The following is a 24877-nucleotide window of genomic DNA, read 5'->3' as shown; positions in this document are numbered from 1 at the left end:
TACTCAACTTGTACTATTATTCTACATTAACTGCCACAGCATTCTATGGAATTCTTGAGTATATAGTTTGGGGAGACACTAGGGCTCTCTGACAGAGAATTCTAATTTTTATTTTTATTTTTGAGCAATAAGAAATTCAATTTAACTGCAAATGCCACAGGATGCTACCATGCTGTTAAAGTGAAATCATGGCAATATATTTTTGTAGTGTGAAAGGTCCTTGTGTTTATGTTGTCCATAAAACTTCACGCAGTTTACATCAGGAGTGGAAATCATGTGGCAATTCAGATGTTGCCTGCCTGCAAGTCCCAACAGTTTATGCCAAAAGAGCCTGTAATGAGCAAAGCTGAGAGCTCTACTCCACATCTGTAGGTCCACAATATTTTCATATACCACTACAAGTCCACTGTAACTTCTCCCCATCCCCAACACATTACTTAAAATGTTCTGATTTCTATAACCTAGCTGGTCTGTCCTTACTCCAATATGATGGCTTCATCAGAAAATGGAAAAAATAGCCTAATCCCAATTGCTGATTACTAGAGGACATGTAATTGTTTGTCAGTGTTTTTGTTTAAGCACACCTAATATAACTTTCTAATTATTTATATTTTACGAATTCCAAATATTCACAGTCATCTCAAGGTGCCAAACAACAACATTCAACATAACAATACAGTAATATAACACTATATTAAAATTTAGAAATGTCAACTGCTATAGCAATAACCCCCTTTACATCACAGAACTAGGAAGGAAAATGAAAATTTAAATATTTAATTCATCCATTAGCATAAAAACACAGAGAACAAGATTAAATGTCAGATATAAGCAAAGTCATGTTTTAAGCAAAGTACAACACCAAAAACTGAAGATAGCAGGAATGATTCGCTAGTTATAACTATGATGTCTTGCTGGAGTAAGTAACAAACATCAATGTTAACCAAAACTAAAACATTTAAAAAGTTTTTTGGATCATAATGTGTTAAATCCAAAGTTTACATATGTAGAATACCATCTGAGCAAGGATCTTTTATATCTCCCTTATCTTCTTGCTGTCCTCCACACTTCTTATGGCTGGAAGGCCTTGTGAATGCCATGTGTGCCATTTGGGGTTAAGAAAAAATAATTGCCCAGAAACAAGAGGAGGCATTTTACACAAGAGGTTTCCCAGGGCTACGAGAAGCAGAAGAAAATCTAAAGATTCTTATGTAGGAAAGCATGCACACAAATTTATTTCTAAAAAGATATAAGGTACTGTATTAACTTTACCTTTATAATACATACCATTATGTAACAGCTGGTTGCTAGACAGATTATTACTCCCGTGTTTGTCTTTTTTAACAGTCTTAGAATCTAAAAAACAAAAACCCAACAACTTATATTTTACATGTTTTGACATACTGCACAGAATATTTAAAATATTATGGATGCTCATAGCTAATTTTTAATATTAGGAACATGCTTACATTAAATGATAAGAACTAACAGCAGCATCTTAAATGTTTTCACAGATTTTCCACTCAGTTCAGTAAGGATTATTGTTGTTATGTGCCTTCAAGTCATTTCTCACTTTGTGAACTATCATGGGGTTTGCTTGGCAAGATTCATTCAGAGGTTTGCTTGGCAAGATTGAGAGACTCTGACTTGCCATTCAGTGGGTTTCCAAGCAGGGATTTGAACTCCTGTTTCCCAGTATCCTAATCAAACACTCAAACCACTATACTATTCTGGTTTTCTACTGCCGTGACATCCTAACAGTGGAGATTACTCACAGACAAAATGGTACAGGGGTCATTGCAGTGAAACTATTCAGTGTTAAACACACTTACTAAAAAAGCAGCCTCACTGAATTCAGTGGGAATTCTGTCTACGTATACTTAAAGTTGCACTGGAAGAGTAATTTGTTGTTATTAACAGACTTCAGAAAACTCCAAATATGAAAGATGAAACAAATAAGAACTGAGAAATCAAAATGTCAAAAGATTTAATAAAATATCTCCTTTCTAGAAAAAGGACCAGATTTTCATATAACTATCTATAAAACATATTGCCATTGACTCCTGTGAGTTACTACACAGGTTACAACAGGGTGAGACTCGGAAATAATCCAAAATGGTCCACATGGTTGGCTGAGACAGTGATGCCTTTGCTTTGTGATGGTTCAATGTACACCAACTTTCTTTCATACACAAAATTATTGTATATAAAATTACCTTCAAGCTATGTGTATAAGATGTATATGAAAAATAAATTAAATTCATGTTCGGTTCCAACTCCATGATATCCCATTTTGCTGCTGTGTGCCTTCAAGTTGTTTCCAACTTATGGCAACCCTATCACACGGTTTTCTTGGCAAGTTTCTTCATGGGGGTTGCCATTGCCATGAAGCTGATAGTGTGACTTGTCCAGGCAGGGGCACCCAGTCATTTTCATGGTTGAGCAGGGATTCATACCCTATTTTCCAGAGCCATAGTCCAACGCTCAACCCACTATACTATGCTGGTTCTCATTATCTCATTATGTATATACAAATATTCAAAAATCCTGAAAAATATTCAATATCCAAAACATTTCTGGTCCCAATAATTTTGGAATAAGAGAGAGCCAACATGTAGTGTTAACAACATGAATATGTAGAAATACTCAGGCTAAATTGAACAAAGGCTGCCTGCGACTAGGGCTGAGGGAATGCCACTTTATCTTGCCCTTAATATGAAGTTGTTTAAGCATATTCAGTAAAACTACAACTGCAGTATATTCTCTATAATTCTGTTACAAGATCAGGTTTCCTGACCAAAGTATTAAATATTAGTCCCATTATAACTGTATATATTTATTCTGTACATCAGTGGGACGAATCATACTTGCTCAAGATCCGGAAGAGCAGACACCTAAAAATGACTCTGCAAATAGAGGGAGGATCAAGTCACCCAAATTTATCAAAAGTCATCCCTACTCACTACCCAGCTGAAAACAAAAGCCAGAATCTAATTCTGGCTCCAATTTTGTCCTCTTTTCAGAACTCCCTTATGCTCTAGATGGCACTTTGTTTGATATGTATAGAAAAAAATGTAGTTATTCCAAAACATTGTACAATGTACAATTTTCTGTATTCACTGTATTTTAATGTATTTGCTTCACATTAATGTGTCCAGTTTTAATGTATTTACTTCACATTATATTTATTAAGTAAAAAAGTACATCATGTTAATGTTAGGCACTGTATAACTATTATATATTTCCAATATTTATCTTATAAATATTATCATTGATGGAACGGTGGGATACAAATAAAAATTTTATTTTACTTTATTATTATTATTATTATTATTATTATTATTATTACTACTACTACTACTACACAAAATGCCAATAGTCAAAAGTATTTTAATTGAAATAGTTCAGATCCAAAATAATTAAGAAATGTTTCTGCTCTCTAGAGTAAAAACATATACATTTAATACATTAAAAAATAAATAAAACAGGAGGGTAAAAAATAAATAAAATAGGAGTGCAATTGATATAGCTGAATAAATTAAAAGCTTTATGAGGAAGGTATTTTTATTAGAATATTTTTAGATATTATAAGTACAGTTGGCCCTCTGTTTTCATGGGGGATCTGTTCCAGCCTCCCCCCATGAAAACCGCGTCACACACTTGTTCAAGCCCCATAGGCTTGAATCAGGCACATGCGCTATTGTAAATAGTGGAAGTTGCCCCTCTGCCCATATTCAAGGATGTGAATCTCACATCTATGAGTTAGAAGAGGCGGCTGTAATACCATTTCCGTTACATCATTTAAATACCAGCGGCATGGTTATCTTTCCCACATCTCTCAAACTGCCAGTTTGGTTGTGATTGTACCTATTCATTGTATCCCTTATTAATTTTGTAAAACAAGCATTTTAACAACTATCAACATAAAATCTTCTATTTTAAGAAGTTATGCCCTTCACTTTCAAAAGCAAAACACCATTCAGCTGAACTTGCCAGTTTCTACAACCAAGTCTATGCCAGCCATTTTGCTTCTTCAATTGCAACATCTCAATATTTTGAAGGAAGCAAAAAACAAGTGCAAAAACAGACTTTTCTGCCTCCAATTGGCCACAGCTGAGGTGAAGAAAAACTGCAAAATCTACTCCTATGACTCATGAAATTACTGAATTGATTGAGGGAAGTTCTATTGCTGGATAACAAAATCTTCCCTAGCCTACCATTCATTTCATTTGGTATCTCAAGGCCCTCATACTTATTCATGCTCTTTCGTTGAAGGAGTACAACATGAACATGGCACACATTAAAATGTCTTGTTGCCACAGCTTGTTTGTTTGCTTGCTTATTTAATTTATATCCCGTCTTTCTTCCAATAAGGGATCCAAGGCAGCATACAACATCTTAAAATCATAATGCGGTTAAGAAAATGTTAGTACAAGAATCAAAACTGAGATGGCTCTCTTGTTTTCACCAGAGATGTCTGGGATGGAGGTGGATCAAGAGAAAGCCTTTCCCTGAAGGTTTCAGTAGTGGCCAGGAGTGAATTTGCACAATTAAAACTAGTGTGCCAGTTGCACCCATTCCTTGAGAGGTCAGATCTGGCTACAGTGACACATGCTTTTGGATACATCTCATTTGGGCTACTGTAACACACTCTATGTGGGGCTGCCTTTGGAAACTGTTCAGAAACTTCAGCGGGTCCAAAATGCTACGGATAGAATGCTGATTGGAGCCAGTTATAGAGAGCGTATAACTCCTGTGTTAAAACAGCTTCACTAGCTACCAGTTCATTTCCAAGGACAATTCAAAGTGCTGGTCATGACCTATAAAGCCCTACACAGCTTAGGTCTAAACTATTTGAGATACTATATCTCCCCATACAAACCACCTACAGCCCTAAGATCCTCAGAAGAAGGCTTTCTCTTGGTCCCACCACCATCCCAGGCTCGTTTGGTGGGGACACAACAGAGAGCCTTCTCAGTGGCTACTCCCACCCTCCCTTCCACAGGAGGCTAGGCTGGCTACTTCCCTGCTGGCCTTTCACCAGCAAGCAAATACATTTTTGTTCAAGCAAGCTTTTTAAAATCATGCAGGCCTGCTTTTATTGGAGTTTGGGGGATTGGTTTAGATTATTTTTAACACTGTATGTTTTAAATTTTGTATGATGTATTTTTTTAAAAAAAAGACTTTTTACTGTTTTAATTGCATTATTTTATTGTTTTTTAAAGTGTTTTAAAGTGTTTGAAGTGTTGTGAGCCGTCTTGGGTCCCAAACTGGGAGAAAGGCAGGATACAAATAAAATAAATAATATGTTAGATCTTGAGCAGGCTCACAGAGATACAGTTTTTCAAATACACTGGACCCAAGCCATGTAGGGCTTTAAAAGTCATAGGCAGCACTTTGAATTCTGTCCAGAAATGAATCAGCAGCCAGAGGAGTTCTTTCAGCAAGAGGCTTTATATGATCCCTATTCAGCAACCTGGCCGCAGCATTTTGGACCTGATGCAGTTTCAGAACAGTTTCCAGAGGTAGCCTCATGTAGACTATGTTACAGTAATCCAACCAGGATGTAATCAAGGCAAGTGTCATAAGGAGTACAGCTGACACAACAGTTTTGGCTGTAATCCTGGCTATTCCTGAAATCTGGGCATGCAAACTCAGATCTGATTCCAGTAGCATGTTCAAGATGTAAACCTGAGATTTCAGAGGGAATTTAACTCAATCCAACACACCCCATCCAATCCCTTTTCCCTGATTCCCTTTCAACTGACAGAGTACCTCTGTCTTATCTGATTAAGTTTCAATTGCTTTGCCTTCATCCAGTCCATTATGGATATCAGCCATTGGTTTAGTACAGACAACTTCCTTGGAACTGGATGGAAAGAAAAGAGTTGGTTGTCATCAGCATAGTGGTAACATCCAACTCCAAAACTCCAGATAACCTTTCCCAGCAATTTCATGTAGATGTTAAATAGCATGAGAGACAAAACAAACCCCAAAGGGGACACCTACAGCCATAGGGTCAAACAGGAATCTGCCAACACCAGCTTCTGAGCTTGGCCCTCCAAGAAGGACTGGGACTACTGCAAACAATGCTTCAAGTCCCATCCCAGAGAGGTGGCTCAGAATGATACCATGCCAAATAGTACTGAAAGCTGCTGAAAGGTCCAGCAGAACCAAAAGAGACAGACTTGTTCCATTACCACCAGCTCCCTAGTGAACCACGGGACTCACCAGGCCCCATTCTGTGAGATGCTTGTGCCCACCAGCTTTACCGTATTTTCCTTTCTTTACAGCAGTTTTGTTTTCACAACCTTACCTTTAGCTGCTGTCTTCCCCATGGTAAGGCGTGTAGCTTTCCTTCGCACAATTTTTTTTAAAAAAAAGATATGAAAAGAGAAAAAATGGAAGTTCCAAGAATTGATGCTGCTCTTCTTTTTCAATTCAATTGTTTCCTGTGGAGAAGTAATAAGTACTTTTTATAGTTATTGACAGCAATTTCAATACTGAAAGCAGACTCAAAACAGACATGACTTTTTAAGTTTGTTCCAAATGTTTGCAACTGCTTTAACTGCCCTGGCTCAAGGGAATCCTGGGAATTGTAGTTTATTGTGGCACCAGAGCTCTCTGACAAAAAAGACTAAATGTCTCACAAAACTAGTTCTCAGAATTCCCTGGCACTGAGCCAGGGCAGTTAAAGGGGTCTCAAACTGGATTATTTCTTCAGTGTATTTTGGACCTTTGTCAAGAAGGAAAAAGATAATAGCTTTACACATCAGCTGTAACACCAGCCACTTGGATTGCTGCCACACTGCAGATTTAATGCAGTTTGACACCGCTTTAACTGTCATATGGAATTATGGGATTTGTAGTTTGTTGTGGCATCAACAAAGAAAGCTAATTTTCTCAAAAAATCTACAAATCCCTGAATTTCACAGCATTAAGCCACAGCAGTTAAAGCAATGTCAAACTGCATTAATTCTGCAGTGTAGATGCAGCTTTGGAAGCAAATGGTATGGATTTTTCTTTGAAGTTCATGTATTTGAATATTGAATAGATTTTTCAGCCAGGAAAAAAACAAATTGGGTCATTTTGTGCGGTTGCCGCAGCGTCAATCTGGCTTTGTCAGGGGAAGTCTGTTTCACAAAAATCTGTTGGGAGCCCTTAGATTTCTGGATAAATAGCACAATCCTATACATGTCTACTCACAAGTAAATCCCACCGCATTCAATGGCGTTTACTTCAAGTAAGTGGGTAAGAGACTTCAGTATTTAAAAGCACCAGAGCCTGTCTGATCTGGGAAGCTAAGTAGGGCCTGTCCTGGCTAGTCTTGGATGGGAGACCACCAAAGAATACCAGATGCTAGATTTCAGAGGAAGAAACTGGCAGAACCACCTCTGAGGTATTCCTTACCTAAGAAACTAAGAAGACACATAAATACACACACGCACACATACAGTACCAAAGCATAAGCGATCCTGAAATAGTTTGTAGCAGCCTGATAACAGTTGGCAATATTACAAGATGTTAAGGAAAAAAGAATACAGACAAATATAATGACAGATCGGAGCCTAAACATATAGTTTAATGAATTATAAACAAGTTAGATCTAGAAATTATAATTGTTATTGTTGTTGTTGTTTATAATTGTTCTTGTTATTCTTGTTCTCTCCCACCTTTCCCACAGTTTGGGATTTGAGATTCAAGGCATTTAACTTATAATAGTTAAAAAAAAGAAAAGAAAACAGAAAAAATCAGAAAATAAAAAAGTCAAAATGTGATTAAACTGTGAAAAAATTAAAACCATTTAAGAACATAAACCATAAAAAGCACAGCAGCAGAACGAAAATAATAAACTGAAAATCCAGCACATTGTACAAGGCCATCTGCTTACATATTCAAAGTACAAAAGAAATACAAAGAGTAATAATTTCTGCATTTAGACTGAAGCCCTGCTCCATTGAGTCAAGATGCAGAAATTATTATTTTTGAAACAAACCTTATTCTTTAAAAAAAAATTACTTCTAACTTTTAAAGTAGTCTGGTGGACTGTACCTGACCACAGAAAGTACAAGGTACAGTCGGCCCTTCTTATACACGGATTTTTTATACACGGATTCAAGCATACACGGTTTGAAAATGTTCCAAAAAAGTATAAATTTACCTTGATGTTCCATTTTTATAAGGGACACCATTTTGCTATGTCATTATACTTAATGGGACTTGAGCATACACGGATTTTGTTATACACAGGGAATCTTGGAACCAAACCCCAGCATATAACAAGGGTCCACTGTATATGTCAAAGTAATAAACTTGGTACGAATGAGTGTCATCTGGTTAGGTTCGTGGCAGTTTTGACACAACTCCCTATTCATTATTTCAATTGTCAAATCCAAAATCCTTCTTCACATGAACAATCTATCCTTATGTAAGTATCTCTCTCTCTCTCTCTCTCATATCTCTATTATATATAGTATTATACTATATATTATATTTTATGAATGAATTTAATCAGTTTAACATATATTTAAATACTGCTACACAAACGGATATTTCAGAAAGTGTGTGTGAACAAGCTGAATATATTGTCACATCTTCATAGATCTCATTGAATTCATAATTTAAGTTACAGAGCATAAATTATTTAAAGTGAACTCAGCAACTATTAATATCAATTAAATATTTATGTATCATTCAAAGTTGTTAAAAACTTACAGATGGGCATCAAGGCATGCATTTAATTTATTTTATTATACTTCATAGCACTGCAATGCTATAGCGTATGTAAATTTATCAATTTTCATAATAGTGCTAACATAAAACTTCCATGCTTCTGAATTTTAAGGAAGTAATTATTTGAAATATATGCCACTTGAAGACCCATTTACAAATATTTTATTAAAGTAAACTTTTTTAAAAAAGAGGCCTTTACAATGGGACCATTCTTCTCAAAACTGCTGTGATATTTTAAACAGTTAAGAAAAGGTGGTAAGTGTTCACACATACACCTTGAACTCGTAAACTACTGCATATAGCACCAAGAGCATAATAAAATGCAAAGAAAAGAAATATATAACATATGTCACCCTACAAGTAACACATTTCTGGCATATCCAGTAAAGAAGAAATGAAAATCCACATCAATTAAATGAGCGGGGAACATCATAAATAGCTGCTGAAGTCAACTACATTCCAAAACTACTCCTCTATCAGCAATAAACTATGAAAGGTGATGCTGGGTTTCACCTTTTTGTGTAGACTACTTTAAACAATGTTTGTTTTTCCTCTTTTTGTTTTTGTCCCTTTTCTAGCCCCCAGATTGCACTTGCTCCGGTAATAAAGATTCCATCGCAACAGTGATCATTATCCTTCTTAACCACTGGAGTGCCTGCTAGGAAAACATTAAAAGAATTCCAGCACTTCAGAAATCAATGCAACTTTATACTCTAAACTGCAAAGCTGCTTGCTAATGCAGCAACATAATCCAAAAGAATAACTGTGGATAAGATACAGATGCTCTTCAGTAACCTATGAAGTTCAGCTAGAATACTGAGACGTTCAGTCTTCATGTGGAAGCTGCCACATACATAAGCTTCCTTTGGGGCAAAAGAGCTTCACATACCACAGTAAACGAAATGCTTAACTGTGTACATGAAACAAAAACATTCACTATTCTAAACATGGGCCTTGATCTTCACATGGATAAAGCAGTAATAGATGATACTTAAGATTCAGTTCAGAAATGCAGTTCATTTCTATTAGTTGACAATAAAATTTCAGAAATTACCTTAAATTTCCAACTACACACATATAAAGTGCAGATTTAAGTTAATATTGATTCTGAATTCTATTTACTGCTCCAGCCCCTCTTATTTATATTTTGTTAAATACTGTATCATCAATTTCAAAATGTATTTGCTTGGATTTCCTTATGAAACTATGTGAAAGACACAATGTTATAGTATTACCTAAAAGTGAAAAAAGGATGTGATTTTGTAAACCTCATGTTAAAGTAAGAAATATTTTTTAATGATTCAAACAATTTCTATTACTTTTTTCAAACTCTTTCCGTTACTTTTTAAGAGGTTCTTTAAAAACATAACTATTGGAGTAAAGTAGTTATTTGAGACTTGCTATTTAAACTACTGCCAATTTACTAAAGGGCTAAACACTTACAGTTGACTGACTGAAGTGACCCTAAGTTTTAAAGTGCAGAATACATTTTACCTTATTCTATTTAAAAAAAAAAACCATTCCATGCTATAAAAGATCTAAAACTTGCATTTTCTTTTCACCAAGAGCACAAAGTACACATAAACTAGTTTGGTTTATAACCCTTAACCCTACATACTAGCAGATAAACTTCATTTAGCACTGACTTTTCTTATCCATTTACAGGTAAAAGCTAAAGGGGATTTGGTAAGGATCAAAATGCTACTGAAGGATATATCCAAAAAGTGTACAAATATACAACTTCAGTCTTTAAACTGATAGCATTTGATCTGTCAAAACATTCTCTCTTCTACTGGTAATTGTACATGACTAATTATCCACTGAATATAGACTATTTATCAGTTTGAGAATCACCCAAAAGGCTAACATAGTTTTTAGTGATTCTGTTATAAGCAAGTTGTTCTTGATAATTAAAAAATGAGTCTAAGCTAAATAAGACTGCAGGAATTCACTAACTCTTACATGTCAAAAAATTCTAAAATAATTAATGAAACTCAGAATTAAAGTTTTATAATTCCAGGCAGTACAACTAAAGAAGCATGTAATAATTATTACATTTCAGTACAGTCTCCACTATGTAAAGGAGTTAAAAATACCACCAACAGTTCACTCATCATTTTACATTAGTATTATATATTCCTTTGATTTCCCCATTGGTTCCATATAACACTGATTCAGGGCCCAACCAATTAATGAAGAAAGAAGTGGTATTTACTCAGAGCCATGACTACCAAGTCTCCCACTTAAATTATGACATGTCTGATTCTAAATAATAAAGGATTTTGTGTAGTTGAGACTGTGGTTGCCTTTGATCACAGTTGCCTGTTGAAATCACTTGTTATGGCAAAAAAAAAAAATGGTTGTAATGAAGATATATGATTGCTCCTTGCAAACTGTCCTGATTTCCTTGGAAGGATATCGTGCCTTCAGAAGTATGTTTGTCTAAACATAAGAGGTAATTTTATCTAAATTAATTTAAAATGTTCATTGTCATGAAGAGTTTTGTTTGAACTTCTCATTAAAAGAACTGCGGGAGCTCACCAAATTCTGAAACCCATATGATACACACCCATACATTCCATAGGTTGCCTGTGGGATACTGTGTTGCAGGGGCATTTTCTGATGTTGCCTGAGGACTTTGAAAATACTTTTCAGAAAGAGATACACAAAATGTTTTCCAGCAAAAGATAAAGGATAGTAGCTTTGTAGAAGATGAAATACACTGCATGATACAACTAAGATTTATTTTCTGTTTTTCACAGAATCATAGAAGAGTCGAAAAAGACACCATTGGCCACCTTGTCCAACCCCATGCCATGCAGGGACCCAGAACTACAGGGCTACCAAAATATAGCCATCAGTCCTCTGTTTAAAGACCTCCACCACAGAGACCATTCATTCCACTCTCAAATAGCTCTTACTGTCAGGAAATTCTTTCTGATGTTTAGGTGGAATCTTTTATAAGAACTGTTTGAGAGTGGAATGGAGGGTGATGGACTTTCTTTCTTTGGAGGTCTTAAAATAGAAATTGGATAGTTGTTCTTTTGGGAGCTTTTAGCTGTTAGTATAGCAGTATAGCTGAAGTACAGCAGAAAGTTGGACTAGATGAGTCTTTCAGTCCCTTTCTGCTCTTGTACGATTCTGTGACTAACAGAAAATATATCTTATTTATATCATGGAATGGTTAGATGTTGCATAGAATATTGCTTAAAATCCATAAGTATTTTTTTTTACATTTGCACGTATTTTTTAGTAATTGAACATAGTAGGATAAGCACTTTTAATGCAACAATAATGTTTTTTCAGAAAAGGCAAAAGGTGTAACCACCCCAAACTTATCTATGTGTGCTCAGAGCTACAGTCCAGGTGCTGTAGGCTATACTTCAGAGAAATGAACTGGCAAAACCACCCCTGAGTAAGGAAACCCTATGAAATTCATGAAATTTTGAAGAAACATGCAAAAGCAACATAACTGTTGCTTTAGAAGTTTTTATCCTGCTATGTTCAGTGACAAAAAGTATGTGCAAATGAGTGTTACTTATGGATTTTAAGCAGTATCATGTACAACAGCAAATCATTTTTGTTGCACTCCAGGCAACTTGAAAGCACATACATACACAAACAGAAAGTAGTAATACAAGTACATTTCTATACTGCTTACCAATGTACACAAAATTCTCCAGAATTCATAAGAATTGCTCCACTTAAGTGTGTATAATACTGCAGTCAATATGAAATGTTGATATGACAGAGCTTACACAAAACTAAGGCCTACAACAGGCACTAGAAATCAAATATATTTTCTAAACAAATACTTGGACTCACAAAAACTAACCAAATTTACAGAAGAACAAAGAGAACTCCTGAACAAACCAATTTCATTGCAAGAATTACTGGATGTGATAGGGAGAAGCAAAACTGGGAAAACTCCGGGACTGGATGATTTTTCAAATGAATATTATAAAATTTGTCAAGAAAATTTAAGTATGCCCTTATTACAAATAATGAATGAAATTGGTAAAGGGAAAATACCTCAAACATGGACACCATTGGACATAGCATTGATACCAAAGGAAGGAAAAGACTTAAATTTGACTAAAAATTATAGACCAATTTCACTATTGAATACTGATTATAAATTATTTGTATCTATATTGGCAGATAGGTTAAAAAAGGTTTTATGTGATTGGATTAATTCGGACCAGAACGGCTTTCTTCCTAAAAGAATGATAAAAAATAATATAAGTGTAATAAATTTGATTGAAATTCATCAACACAATATACATAAAAAATTGGCAATGACATTTATAGATGCAGAGAAAGCCTTTGACAATATTTATTGGCAGTTCATGTTTGAGGTATTAAAAAGATTAGAAGTAGGCAACAATTTTCAAAATTGGATTGATATGATATATAAAAATCAGGAGGCCCAAATTTGGATCAACAGGGAGAGAACGGATACCTGTGCAATATAAAAGGGGGTGAGGCAAGGTTGCCCATTGGCTCCTCTATTATTTATTTTAATAATGGAAATTTTGTTAAACAATATTAGAAATAATCAATCAATATAAGGATTCAAATTGAAAAAAAGAGGAATATAAATTAAAAGCTTACGCTGATGATTTAATCTTAATAATAATGAACCCATTTGATTGTAACTAAATTCTTTTGAAGATATTTAAAAAATTTGGGAAAGTAGCAGGATATAGAATTAATAGGGGGAAAAATACGATGTTAACTATGAATACGTCCAGGGAAGAGATTAATATTTTAAAAGGAAAAAACCGGATTCCAAAATAGTAAATTAGTAAAGTATCTAGGGATAACATATCTAGGAGCCCTGGTGGCGCAGTGGGTAAATGCCTGTACTGCAGCCATTCACTCGAAACCACAAGGTTGCGAGTTCAAGACCAGCAAAAGGGCCCAAGCTCGACTCAGGCTTGCATCCTTCCGAGGTCGCTAAAATGAGTACCCAGACTGTTGGGGGCAAATTAGCTTACTTGCTAATTAGCTTACTTGCTGTTCACCGCTATGATCTTTGGAATAGCGGTATATAAATAAAACAAATTATTATTAATTATTATTATTAACAACAAAAAATGCAGATTTGTTTCAGAATAATTATGTTAAGATTTGGAAGAATATAAAAGTGGACTTGCGAAGATGGCAAAAATCAAACATATCATGGTTAGGCAAGATGGCCATTTTGAAGATGTCAGTCCTTCCTAAAATGATTTTCTTATTCCAAAGTCTTCCTACTATATCCAACGATTTAATTTTTAAAAATTGGGAGAATGACATGTCTAAACTTATCTGGAATGACAAAAAAGCAAGAGTAAAGATAAAAATCCTAAATGATGCAATTGATAGAGGAGGACTAGCATTACCTAATTTAAAGTGGTATTACTATGCATGTATACTGGATTGGATACTGGATTGGATTAGATTAAAAAATAAGAGAACTCTGAATTTGGAGAAGGTAAATTTAAAGTTCAGATTACATGGCTATTTGTTTTATGAAAAAACCAAAACTGATACTAACTTTAATAACCATTTTATTAGGAAAAATTTGATGAGTTTGGCTCATATTGTTTGATCCAGCTGTCTTTGCTGCATGGTTTTCATTGGTTTTAGACTGTGAATGAGGGTATGAAATGTTTTTAGATTATTTTGTATTGTTTTTAATGGCTGTGGGTGGGTTTTGTATTGTTGGGGACATGGGTTGTTATATTGTCTTTGATGGATATGTTGTAAACCACTGTGATCTGCAAGGAATAGCGGTATAAAAATAAACTTTCATTCATTCATTCATTCATTCAAAATACAAAAACAAATGGTGCCCAAAATCCCGTTATGTACATCATTCAGTGAAGCCATGGTTACTGGAGAAGAGTATAAGGGAAAAGATTGGGTAATATATGACGAAATTACAAAAGTAGTGAAAGATAAAAGAGTGATGAAGTCCCAAGAAGAATTGCGAATTGAAGGTCATAATTATAATTGGTTTGAATATAGGCAGACGAGGGAAAGGTTTTTGTTAGATTTAAAAGGACCAGGGATAGGATCAGCTGACCCAGAAATGTAAAAAATCATAAAAGACCCAAACAAACAAATATCCAAAATATACAAATTGATATTAAGATTTGAATTGGAAGAGGAAACGATGAAGGTATTTATGTTAAAATGGGCAAAGGATTTGAATGAAGTAATACACTTTGATGAATAGGAGGGACTTTGGAGGAAGAAAATTAAACAAACAGTAAGTATAGAATTAAGAGAGAACATATACAAATCAATGTATAGGTGGTATCTGACTCCCTTTAAATTATCTAAAATGTTTAAGAATAATAGAAGTACATGCTGGAAATGTGGAAAAGAGGTGGGAACGTATCTCCATATGTGGTGGAACTGTCCAAAGGCTAAAATATTTTGGAGAAACATCCATAGGGAAATAAAAAAGGGATTTGGTTTGAAAGAAAGACCTGATACCAAAAAGTATCTACTGAACTTGATGGACAATTTATCATTGGAAAGCAAAAATAAAAAGGTACTGTTTTATGCAATAGTTGCAGCGAGAACATTATTTGCCAAATTTTAGAAAAATGAGGAAATCCCAGCAATAGAAGAGTGGAAAATAAAAATGATGGCTGTCTATGAAATGGACAAATTGACAAACTTGATAAATAATCACTCCATGGAAGATTTCTATACTGAATGGGAAGTATGGAAAGATTATATGCAGAAAGAAAAAAGAGAAGAGCTTCATTTGCCCTTGATGGCGGATTAAGTAATATGCTATTGGAAATAAAGAACATAAAGAATAGGTCCGAAATAGTAGTCAATAATGTAAAGGACTAGGGATAGCTATAGAATAAACTGTGTATTTGTTCTGCTATGAGAAAAGACCATATAAAATGTATGACATATAAGAAAATCAGAAAGATATCATAGCACAGAAGATAAATAGGATATAATGGAATATATAAATGAATAAAATAGAAAAATAGTAACAAACTAATATAACTTAGAGAAACCCAATAACCAAGGAAGTATTACGAAGAGATGTACGACTTCGTTTGTGCGTTTTTGTTTTTTCCTTTTTGTATATAATATTTTTAACAATAAAATTTATTTAACAAAAATGAAATTAAATATATTTTCAAAGGAAAGTTGCGAAAACCCCTACTCCACATATTCACTGACAGGAAATCCAATTGTTAAAATGAAATACACTTGAACTTTGTAGAACAATATACTTTTGAGAAGATATATTGATGCTTATAATTCCAAGGTATTATGGAATAAAACTACTGTACTGGAAAAAAAATATGAATAGCCAAAGCTAAATACAGGACTGTGAATCATACTTGATCTACTTTCCTAGTGTATGCAAAATAAACCTCATTTATTTCTATTCCCATTGATTAGTTTAAATGTTGTAATGAACCTGAAATAGAATATTGATTCATGTTCCTAGGAAGTAGTCTGAGCCACAGATACTGCAGAGCTTCTATAGCTGAGCAGGTGCAGTATTTTGAATGTTAGACCACTGGCTGTCCCACGAGAAAACAGAACATATTTACTATTGATTCCCTTCTTCTAAAAAAAAAAATAAACCTCCTATATTTCAATTGAAGAATTTAAGTCTTCCATTGACATTACTGTAATTAAATGTACTTAACTGGATTGTGTAGACTACAACTGTATTAAACAACAGATAAAATATCATCGGATTTTATACATGCATTTTCTTGATTCAGAATGTGCTTTCACTGAGCTCAAGATCATGTAAACTCCTGATTTAGGCTAGTTATTCTCTCCCAGGAGATGTCTATATTTTTGCTAAATCATCAGACTTTAGTACCATTTTAAAACATAAATGTTCTGTACACTATACTTCATGATACAGGTAAGCTGCGACTAGTATAACTTTATTGTATTATTTTATTCTAGGCAAGCATCTTATTTGCAAGCTTAGCCTATATTTAAGGACCGGCTTTTTGCAGTTATATGCTTTACTAATCAGTGCTACATCAAAAACTGTGTTGCAGTTTTAGCAGCTTAATATCCAAATAAGTCTAAAGGCACAGATGAGTGAAAATATTAAAGTAATGGGCGACATGTGTGACAAGGGGAAAGACCATTCAGATTCTGCCTTAACGGCAATTAAAAATACATCAGAAGATTTTAAATTTTAAATACTCAGCAACATAATTTAATTAAAGCCTCTATCACCAATCGTTTGCTCTCTCATGAAAATATATTTCTGACAGAAATTTCTGAGCTGAAGGAAGAAGAGCTGGAAGCACCCTAGGTGCTTTGCACTTAAAGATATAAGATTCCTTCCCCAAATAGTTTTCAAGTCCCATTGAAATGATCTGGATGGAGCTGGGCAAGTTCCCATTCATTTTAATAATGTTGTTGTTTTTAATTGTACAGACTTTGCATATTTATGCTCAATATGTCATTGCTATGTCAAACTGGTTGTAGTTGTTTTGCTTTGTTTTTAATTTTTTATTTTATTGCCTGGAGGTCTGTTGACTGTAATAAAGGTTTTGAGTTAAGTTTAATAGTGTATGTACAAGAAAATCTCCAGAGCTTCTTTTCTCCGTAAAACACAACTGGAGAGTCAGATATGTCAAGCAAAGGCACTTATATTTCTTTCAAATGGGGAGAAAAAATCTCCACCACTTCTTTAATTCTAAGACCTGTCCAGCTTTTTTTAAAAGGGGACAACACTGTTTAAACTTCTAATAAAGACACCCCACTATGGGCTGCCAGAATGAAAACAGGTGAGGTCTCTTGTACCTTTAATGGTAGTGTAGACATGAGATTTTCAACAGATATTGCCTGTTACCTTGTTGTATGATAAGCAACACCCACTGAAATTCCCTAGTCATCACAGCCACTAAAGATACAGATGTCCTAACCAGTTTTCACTCTGGCAACCCTAACCTCAGTACCTCCACTAAAGTCATTCACCTTCTCCATCTTCCTAGCAGCAACTAGTAGAAACTTGCTACTTTCTACACAACTGAACATATTTTGAGACTTTCATTACCTGGATGAATGGTTATAGGAAACCTTTAACCTGGGAGGTTTTCTGTACAGTACATACAGTACATTACAAGTGGAATATCAACATCAACCTTCCATGAGTAGCAATATAATAAAAAAAAAACTTCTGTTATACCACAAGTTCCTGCTGCAATATGGTCAATTTCTAGCTTAGATTAGCTTTCATTTTTGAGCCAAAAATGGGAAGGGAAAGGATATTGTGTGAAGTCGAAAGCTTTCACGGTTTGTGGGGGGTTTCAGCTATGTGGCTGTGTTCTGGAAGAGTTTATTCCTGACATTTCGCCTGCATCTGTGGCTGGCATCTTCAGAAGATAGCCCAAAAAACCCACAAAAAACTAAAGATATCAACAGTATTTATGACTCAGCACTTACTGACTACTCACACTGAACTTAGTTGAAGTCTTGCCTGAATAAAATTGTCTAAATTATGTTGGTAAAAAAAAAACACAAAATGCTTGGTATGATTCAGATTTAAAAAGGTATAAAACAATTTGGCAAAGGCGTCTTACAATCTCATACACAACATACTGAATTTTAGTCTCAATGAAATCAACAATGCCACCTACCATTTTCTACTCCACTTACTCCAATTTATTATGGCTGCATCCACACTGCAAAAATAATCCAGTTTGACACCACATTAATTGCTCAAAGCTATGGAATTCTGGGAATTGTAGTTTGTAGGGGCACCAAAGCTGTCTGACAGAGAAGGCTAAATGTCTCACAAACTACAATTCCCAGAATTCAATCTCTCTCTCTCTCTCTCTCTCTCTCTCTCTCTCAGAGAATGTTACATAAAATTCCCCTAAAACTGCAAATCCTAGGGTTCCATGTGAGAGAACCATAGCAATTAAAATGGAACCATTGTGCTATATTCATGTAGTGTGAAAGGGCTCACGTTGGGAACTTCTGAAAGTCTCAATTGCTGCAAGGTATCAATGCATTATGGGGATGCAGTGGCATAGTGGTTAAGATGCCAGTTCTGACAATCTGAAGATCAGAAGGTTGGCAGTTTGAGGCCCAGTTGCTGCATGATGGGGTGAGCTCCTGTCACTAGTCCCAACTTCTGCCAACCTAGCAGTTCGAAAGCAAGTAGACAGATAGGTACCACTTCTCCGTGGGAAGGTAATACACATGACCACTAGAGCAGTCCTTGGACAACCCTGGATCTTCGGCTTAGAAACGGAGATGAGAACCATCCCCTACAGTCGGTTAGGACTAGGCATTCATGTCAAGGGACTATCTTTACTAAAGCATACATCATTACCTTTAGTACTTGAGGAAAGGGGAATGATCACACTGGCTGTAGCCTCTATTTGTGTAATCCACTTCACTTTATTTCTAGTTATTACAGTCACAATGGCAATTATTGTTTAGCACAGTCATCTCTTGCAATTCATTCCAATGAGCCCCCAAAAAATAACAGGCTCAATTTTTCCTAATCAGGAAAACAGACCATATCAATCTTGCGGTGGCTGTTACTGATAACATAGTTTGTTCTTTCACACTGTTGTAAGTTTTCATTCTATTTATTTCAGTGTATGGCTTTCTATATCTCAAATATTTAGAACTGATAAAACATTAAAACAGCTAATAAAGTAATTGCTAAATCCCTGGCATGCCGTTCTAACTTTAGATAGCAGAGACCTAATGTGAGCACAAATAACGTCTACAAGATGTACATTTTCCCTTTTAAAATATTATGTTTCATTGTTATATATTTTAACCCAATATTGCATTTGAAATTAATTATTACCAAACACAGCAGTTCATTTTCCACTATGGCTAAGTGAACCTAAAACAACTACTGAAGAATTATTTTGTAGTTAACTGATTCGGTGTCTAAGAAGGATATGTGATGGCAGGAAGAAGAGAGACATTAACATGTTTTAAGCTACAATAAGTAACTATTTAAACACACACATGAAAGTCCTTTTTATTACTGAAGTTTAACCAAGCATGAAATGTAGCTATATAAACCCAGGCTCCACTTAATTGCTACCATGCTGCAATCTGTGTTGAAATTTTTGAGCCATAGGCAGTCCCTACTTCATAAAATATTCTTTTCCCAGCAAAACTGAAGTTTAATTTCAGAGAATCAGAACTGATCTAAAGCGCATAGAGCATCTTTCTGAAAACCGTAATCCTTACACAGTCATCCTAACCACACAGCTTTCATGTCAATCCCATAATGCTTATTTTCACTTTGGGTACAAGCCACAGAAAATTAAGTCCCTGTAATCCAAGTGAAATCAATGGTGCTTAAGTACTTGCATTTCTCTATACTACGCTCTTATGTATAGGATAATGGTTTTACAGTATATAATCACAGCAGTGTGTTCATTTACACTTCATTTATCAATAAGTTCCCCTGGATCTGTGTTCGGCATTTGAAAAAGAAGCACTAAGGGTTGCCGGAATAAACACTATCACAGGGAACCTGCCTTCAAGGACACTTTTAAACATGTGATTTTATTCTAAAGATACAAATAGTGCCTCTGCACTGATCCCATAGATTTCGATAAGTTATCTTTGCATAAGCCAAAACAAATCTATCAGCCTTTCAGATCCTACAATGCTCCCCCACCCTGTCTTCAAGTCTGTTTGAGTATTTAAAATGTTATCAGCACAATCCTACACAGTTTCCAGATGAGCTCAATAGACCACTCCATGTTGTATCTGGCTCTCAGGATACAACATGGTGCATTGCAAGCATAGGCTACCGTGTTAAGCCCACATGCAGAGACCTTCTATGGCTGCATCCCCACTGCAGAAGTAATCCAGTTTGAGACCGCTTTAACTGGATTACTATAGTTTTGTGAGACATTTAGCCTTCTCTGTCAGACAGCTCTGGTGCCACAATAAACTACAAAGCCCATGATTCCACAGCATTGAGCCATGGCAATTAAAGTGGTATCAAACTGGATTATTTCTGCAGCACGGATGCAGCTGGCAAGTATTTTTGCTTGAATTCAGGACTCACCAATTCAACAGGACAACATGACATTTTTTTAAGGCATACACACACAAAGCTGCAAACATAAGTCTATGATCTGGGAAGAAATTAAAGAGAGCTGACTTGACAAGCAAAGAATTCAAAGATATAGTATGTAGGATATAGAGAGATCTTGTAGCACCTTTGAGTCTAAGGTCCAAAACGCACTGCAAAAATAATCCGGTTTGACACCTGGCCCAGTGCTAGGGAATCCTGGGAACTGTGGTTTGTTGTGGAACCAGAGCTCTGACACAGAAAGCTAAATATCTCACAAAACTACAGTTCTCATAATTCCCTATCACTAAAACCACTAAAGGTGGATTATTTCTGCAGTGTGTTTTAGCACTAACTCATCCGAGGAAGGAGGCTTAAATCTAGGGAACCGCATGCTGCCAACCTCTTTCTTTCAGTTAGCCCCAAAGGCACTACAATATCTCCCAATTTACAAGCCAAGTGTGTAATGTTTACTGTGAGCAGCGAGAAACTTTTTAGATCCTTCCTGAGCTCAAAACTGTTCCCGCGCAAGAAAGTGTCTGGAGGCCCAACAACTAGCCCTTAACAAGCAGCTAGAGAGGAGGGGAGGGAGAAGTCTTTACAAAGGTGCTTCAGCAGACCCTTTAGGCCAAGCCTAAACAAGGTCAGGAGAGCACAATGCAAGCAGGGGAAGGGGGCCGAAAGGGACCGACTCTTCCCTGGCTCCCCATCTGCCTGCCCCAGATCGATGGCAGCAGCTCCTCTGGAGCAAGTGGGGTTTTAGGCGCCACTCCTCCAACTGAACAAGGAGGAGGGGGAAAACACCCAGCTCCGGTTCCAGGAGGTGTGTCCTCTCTGAGCCTCCTGTCAAAAACAAAAAAGGGAGACCAACACCCAGCAGAGACTCAGCCCAAGCAGCCCTCCGCCCCCAAGGCCTCAGGGGGAGGAAGCAAGGAAGCCCCCCTCCAAAAACGCCCAAACACACAGAATCACAGACCCCAAGGGCCCTGATCCAGTCCAACAACCTGCCATGCAGGAATTCTCAGTCAAAGCATCCCCATTGACAGATGGCCATCCAGCCTCTGCTTAAAGACCTCCAAGGAAGGAGTCTCTTCCACTGTTGAAATAACAGCATACACAACATTATTTCAGCTGCCCATCCTCTTGGTGCATCTACACAGTAGAATTAATGCAGCTCGACGCCGCTTTAAGAGCCGCTGCTCCATCCTATTGGACTCCTAGGACTTGTAGTTTTATAAGGTCTTTTGCCTTCTCTGCCCAAAGAATGCGGGGGGGGGGCCCTGCTCCAAACTACAAATCCCAGGGATTCTGTATGGATGGAGGAGCCACGGCAGTCCAAGTGGAATCCTAGGAGTTGTACTTTCATAAAACTTATAAAAACTACAAAGCCTAGGCTTCTGTATGCATGGAGCCACGACAATTAAAGTGGACGGAGCAGAGGCATGAGAGAGAGAGAGAGAGAGAGCGGGAAGCCCAGAGAAAGCCTGCAGCCAGAGTCCTAAGGAGCAGCCTGGCTGGTTTCTCTGCGCGCCATCAAGAGGAGTTGTTTTCTTCTTCTCTCGGTTTAGCCAAAGAAAAGAAACTGCCTCCAGCCTGGCAACAAAAAGTGGGTCCTTGCTTCCTTCCCGACTGACTCCGGAACAAGGCTCACTCATCCTTCCCAAGAGAAGAAGGAGAAGGTGGCGAGGCAGAGGCAGAGCGCGGGAAACCCTCTCCTCCTCCTCCTGGGAAGGAAGGACTCCTGAGGCTCAGGAGGGAAGGGAGGAAGACCTGCTGCTGCCGCCGCCGCCGCCATCGCCAGGCCCCCAAGGCCTCCCCCTGCCGCCCCTCCCCAAAGAGGAATGCCACCGGGCCCCCTCCCTCTCTCCCTCGCTTTCCCCCTGGGCGCCCGGGAAAAGGAGGGCAGGAGGGCGAGGGAGGGAAGGAAGGAAGGAAGGAAGAGAAGAAAAAGGGAGGGGAGGAAGGAAGGAAGGAAGAAGGAAGGAAAAGGGAAGGAAAGAAGGAAAAGGGAGGGAAGGAAGGAAGGAAGGAAAAGGGAAGGAAGGAAGGAAGGAAAAGGGAAGGGAGGGAAAATGAAGGAAAGCAAAGAAAGAAAGGTAGGAAGGAAGGAAAGCAAAGGAGGAAATGGAAAGTGGTGGAGAAAGAGAGAGAAACCTAGGAAGGGAAAGAAGAAGGGAGGAAAGGAAAGGGAAGGAGGAAGGGAAGGGAAGGAGAGGAAAGAAGGAAGGGTAGAGGGAAGGAAAGGAAATTAAAGGAAAAAGAATGGGAAGGGAAGGAGAAAAGGAAGGAAGGGTAGAAAGGGAAGGGAAGAAGGAAAAGAAAGCAGAGGAGGAAGGGGAGAGGGCAGGGCAGGGCCCAGGGTCTCTCCTGAGGGCCCAGGCAGCCGGGGTCCCGGGTGCCCAGCCCTCCAAGCCCCAAAGGAGGACCAGGCACCGCCAATGGAGGAAAAGAGGGGGCCATGAGCCAGACAAAAAGCTCAAGACACCCCTCCTGGCCACAAGGCAAATGCCTGCTGCTGCTGCTGCTGCTGCTTCTTGGCCGTGGTGCTCAAGGCAGAGGGGGGCCTGTGGGGCTGCCTCCTGGGTGTGCTGAGGGGGCCCTGGGCAGAGAGAGGGGCAGGGGGTCTGGGAAGGAGGGCTGGACCCTGGGGCCTGGGGAGCAGAGCAGCAGAAGGAGAGGGAGAGGGTGGTGGTTGTGGCTCCAGCCCCGGCCCCTTCCCTCCTTGGCGATGGAAGCCAGTCCTGCCCCGAGGGGCCCCTGGGGCCCTCCTCACCCAGAAGGAAGGGCGCCTCCGGTCCCTGGGAGCGCCGGCAGCCTGTCATTCACGCCTCCTCCTCCTCCTCCTCCTCCGCCATGTTCCCGGGGTGCGGCGCATGCCCGGCAGCGGCGGCGGCAGTGGCTCTCTCTCTCTCTGTGTCTGTCTGTCTGTCTGTCGGGGGCTTCCCCTCCGCCGCCTCCCTCCGCCCTCCTCCGCCTCGGCCTCCTCCTCCTCCTCTTCCCTGGCTCTCAGTCAGGCCCCAGGCAGGGCTGCACTGCAGGAAGGGCGCGATGCAAAAAATGCAATGCCAAAAGGAAAGCAAGAGAAAGGCACCTTGGAAGCCCTGCAAGGCCGGCTGCCTTGCTCATTTCGGAGGACGCCTCCTACATTCCAGCCTCCTCTCCAGGAGGAAGGCAAAAAAAATGCAAGGCAAAAAGGAGGAAGGCACCTTGGGAGCCCAGCCCAGGATGCTCAGAGCTAGCCTTCCTCCTCCTTCTTCTCCAGGACACTTTTTCCAGGACACGTCCTACATTTCAGCCTTCTCTCCAGGAGGCACTCCCAGAGGTCCTCCATTTTCGGAGCAGTCCTAAGCAGCAGGGATCTATATCTATATGAGTGTTTGGGGCTTTTATTTGGTCACCTCCTCCTCCATTTTTTCCTCAGTGTCCTACATTTTGTGGTGCCTGTCCTCCTTTGTGGTGAGGGCACGCTGAGCAGGGCAACGTGTCAAGTCGTTTCCCATCATGGAGACCCTGGCAAGTTTCTTCAGAGGGGGCCTTTGCCGTTGCCTTCCTCTGAGACTGAGAGAGTGTGACTTCCCTAAGGTCACCCTTTGGCTTTACATGGCCTATGCAGGGGGAAAGAACCTGTGGTGGTTGTTGTGTTGACCCTACGGGGAACCTTATCACAGAGTTGGCAAGTGTCTTCAGAGGAGCCTTGCCTTTGTGAGGGGACCTTCCTTCTCCACTTGAGGAGAGTCTTTTTACTTCTTCTCCACAAGACAGGCCCCAGTCACCTGGCCTGCTTTTGTCAGGTCTATTAGGCCAGGGTCCCAAGCCCATTCAGTCTCTTAGGTAGTGTGCTTGTCTGTATATCACTCACTCAGACAGAGTCTCTTAAGTAACTTTATTAAAGAACATTAAGTTAGAAAGTATCCTAAGGAGGTTACTTCAAACTTAGTCCAGTCGCCTTAACATAACAATTGCAGGTTTATCACATCCCCCTCTGGGTTAATTTAACTGAACTCCCTCTCCAGTCAGAAATCCTTTCTCCTTTTTTTCCTGTATAATATTTTATTGGTTTTTCACATAATAAAATAC

General features: G+C 38.2%; 1 protein-coding gene across 1 annotated transcript in view; it reads right to left on the bottom strand.

Annotated features, from left to right (window-relative positions):
* The window catches only part of SCML2 (Scm polycomb group protein like 2), a 60375-nt gene extending 36695 nt beyond the window's left edge, over positions 1–23680 (bottom strand). Inside the window, 3 exon segments of the mRNA XM_042460480.1 lie at positions 1288–1356; positions 6317–6452; positions 23574–23680. Of these exon segments, the coding sequence (XP_042316414.1) occupies positions 1288–1356; positions 6317–6338 (91 nt within the window). The 5' untranslated portion in view covers positions 6339–6452; positions 23574–23680.
* Positions 23681–24877: the final 1197 nt, after the last annotated feature.

This window comes from Sceloporus undulatus, chromosome 3 (assembly GCF_019175285.1).
Source record: "Sceloporus undulatus isolate JIND9_A2432 ecotype Alabama chromosome 3, SceUnd_v1.1, whole genome shotgun sequence".
NCBI classification, from domain to species: domain Eukaryota; kingdom Metazoa; phylum Chordata; class Lepidosauria; order Squamata; family Phrynosomatidae; genus Sceloporus; species Sceloporus undulatus.
This window is presented reverse-complemented; position numbering and strand designations above follow the sequence as displayed.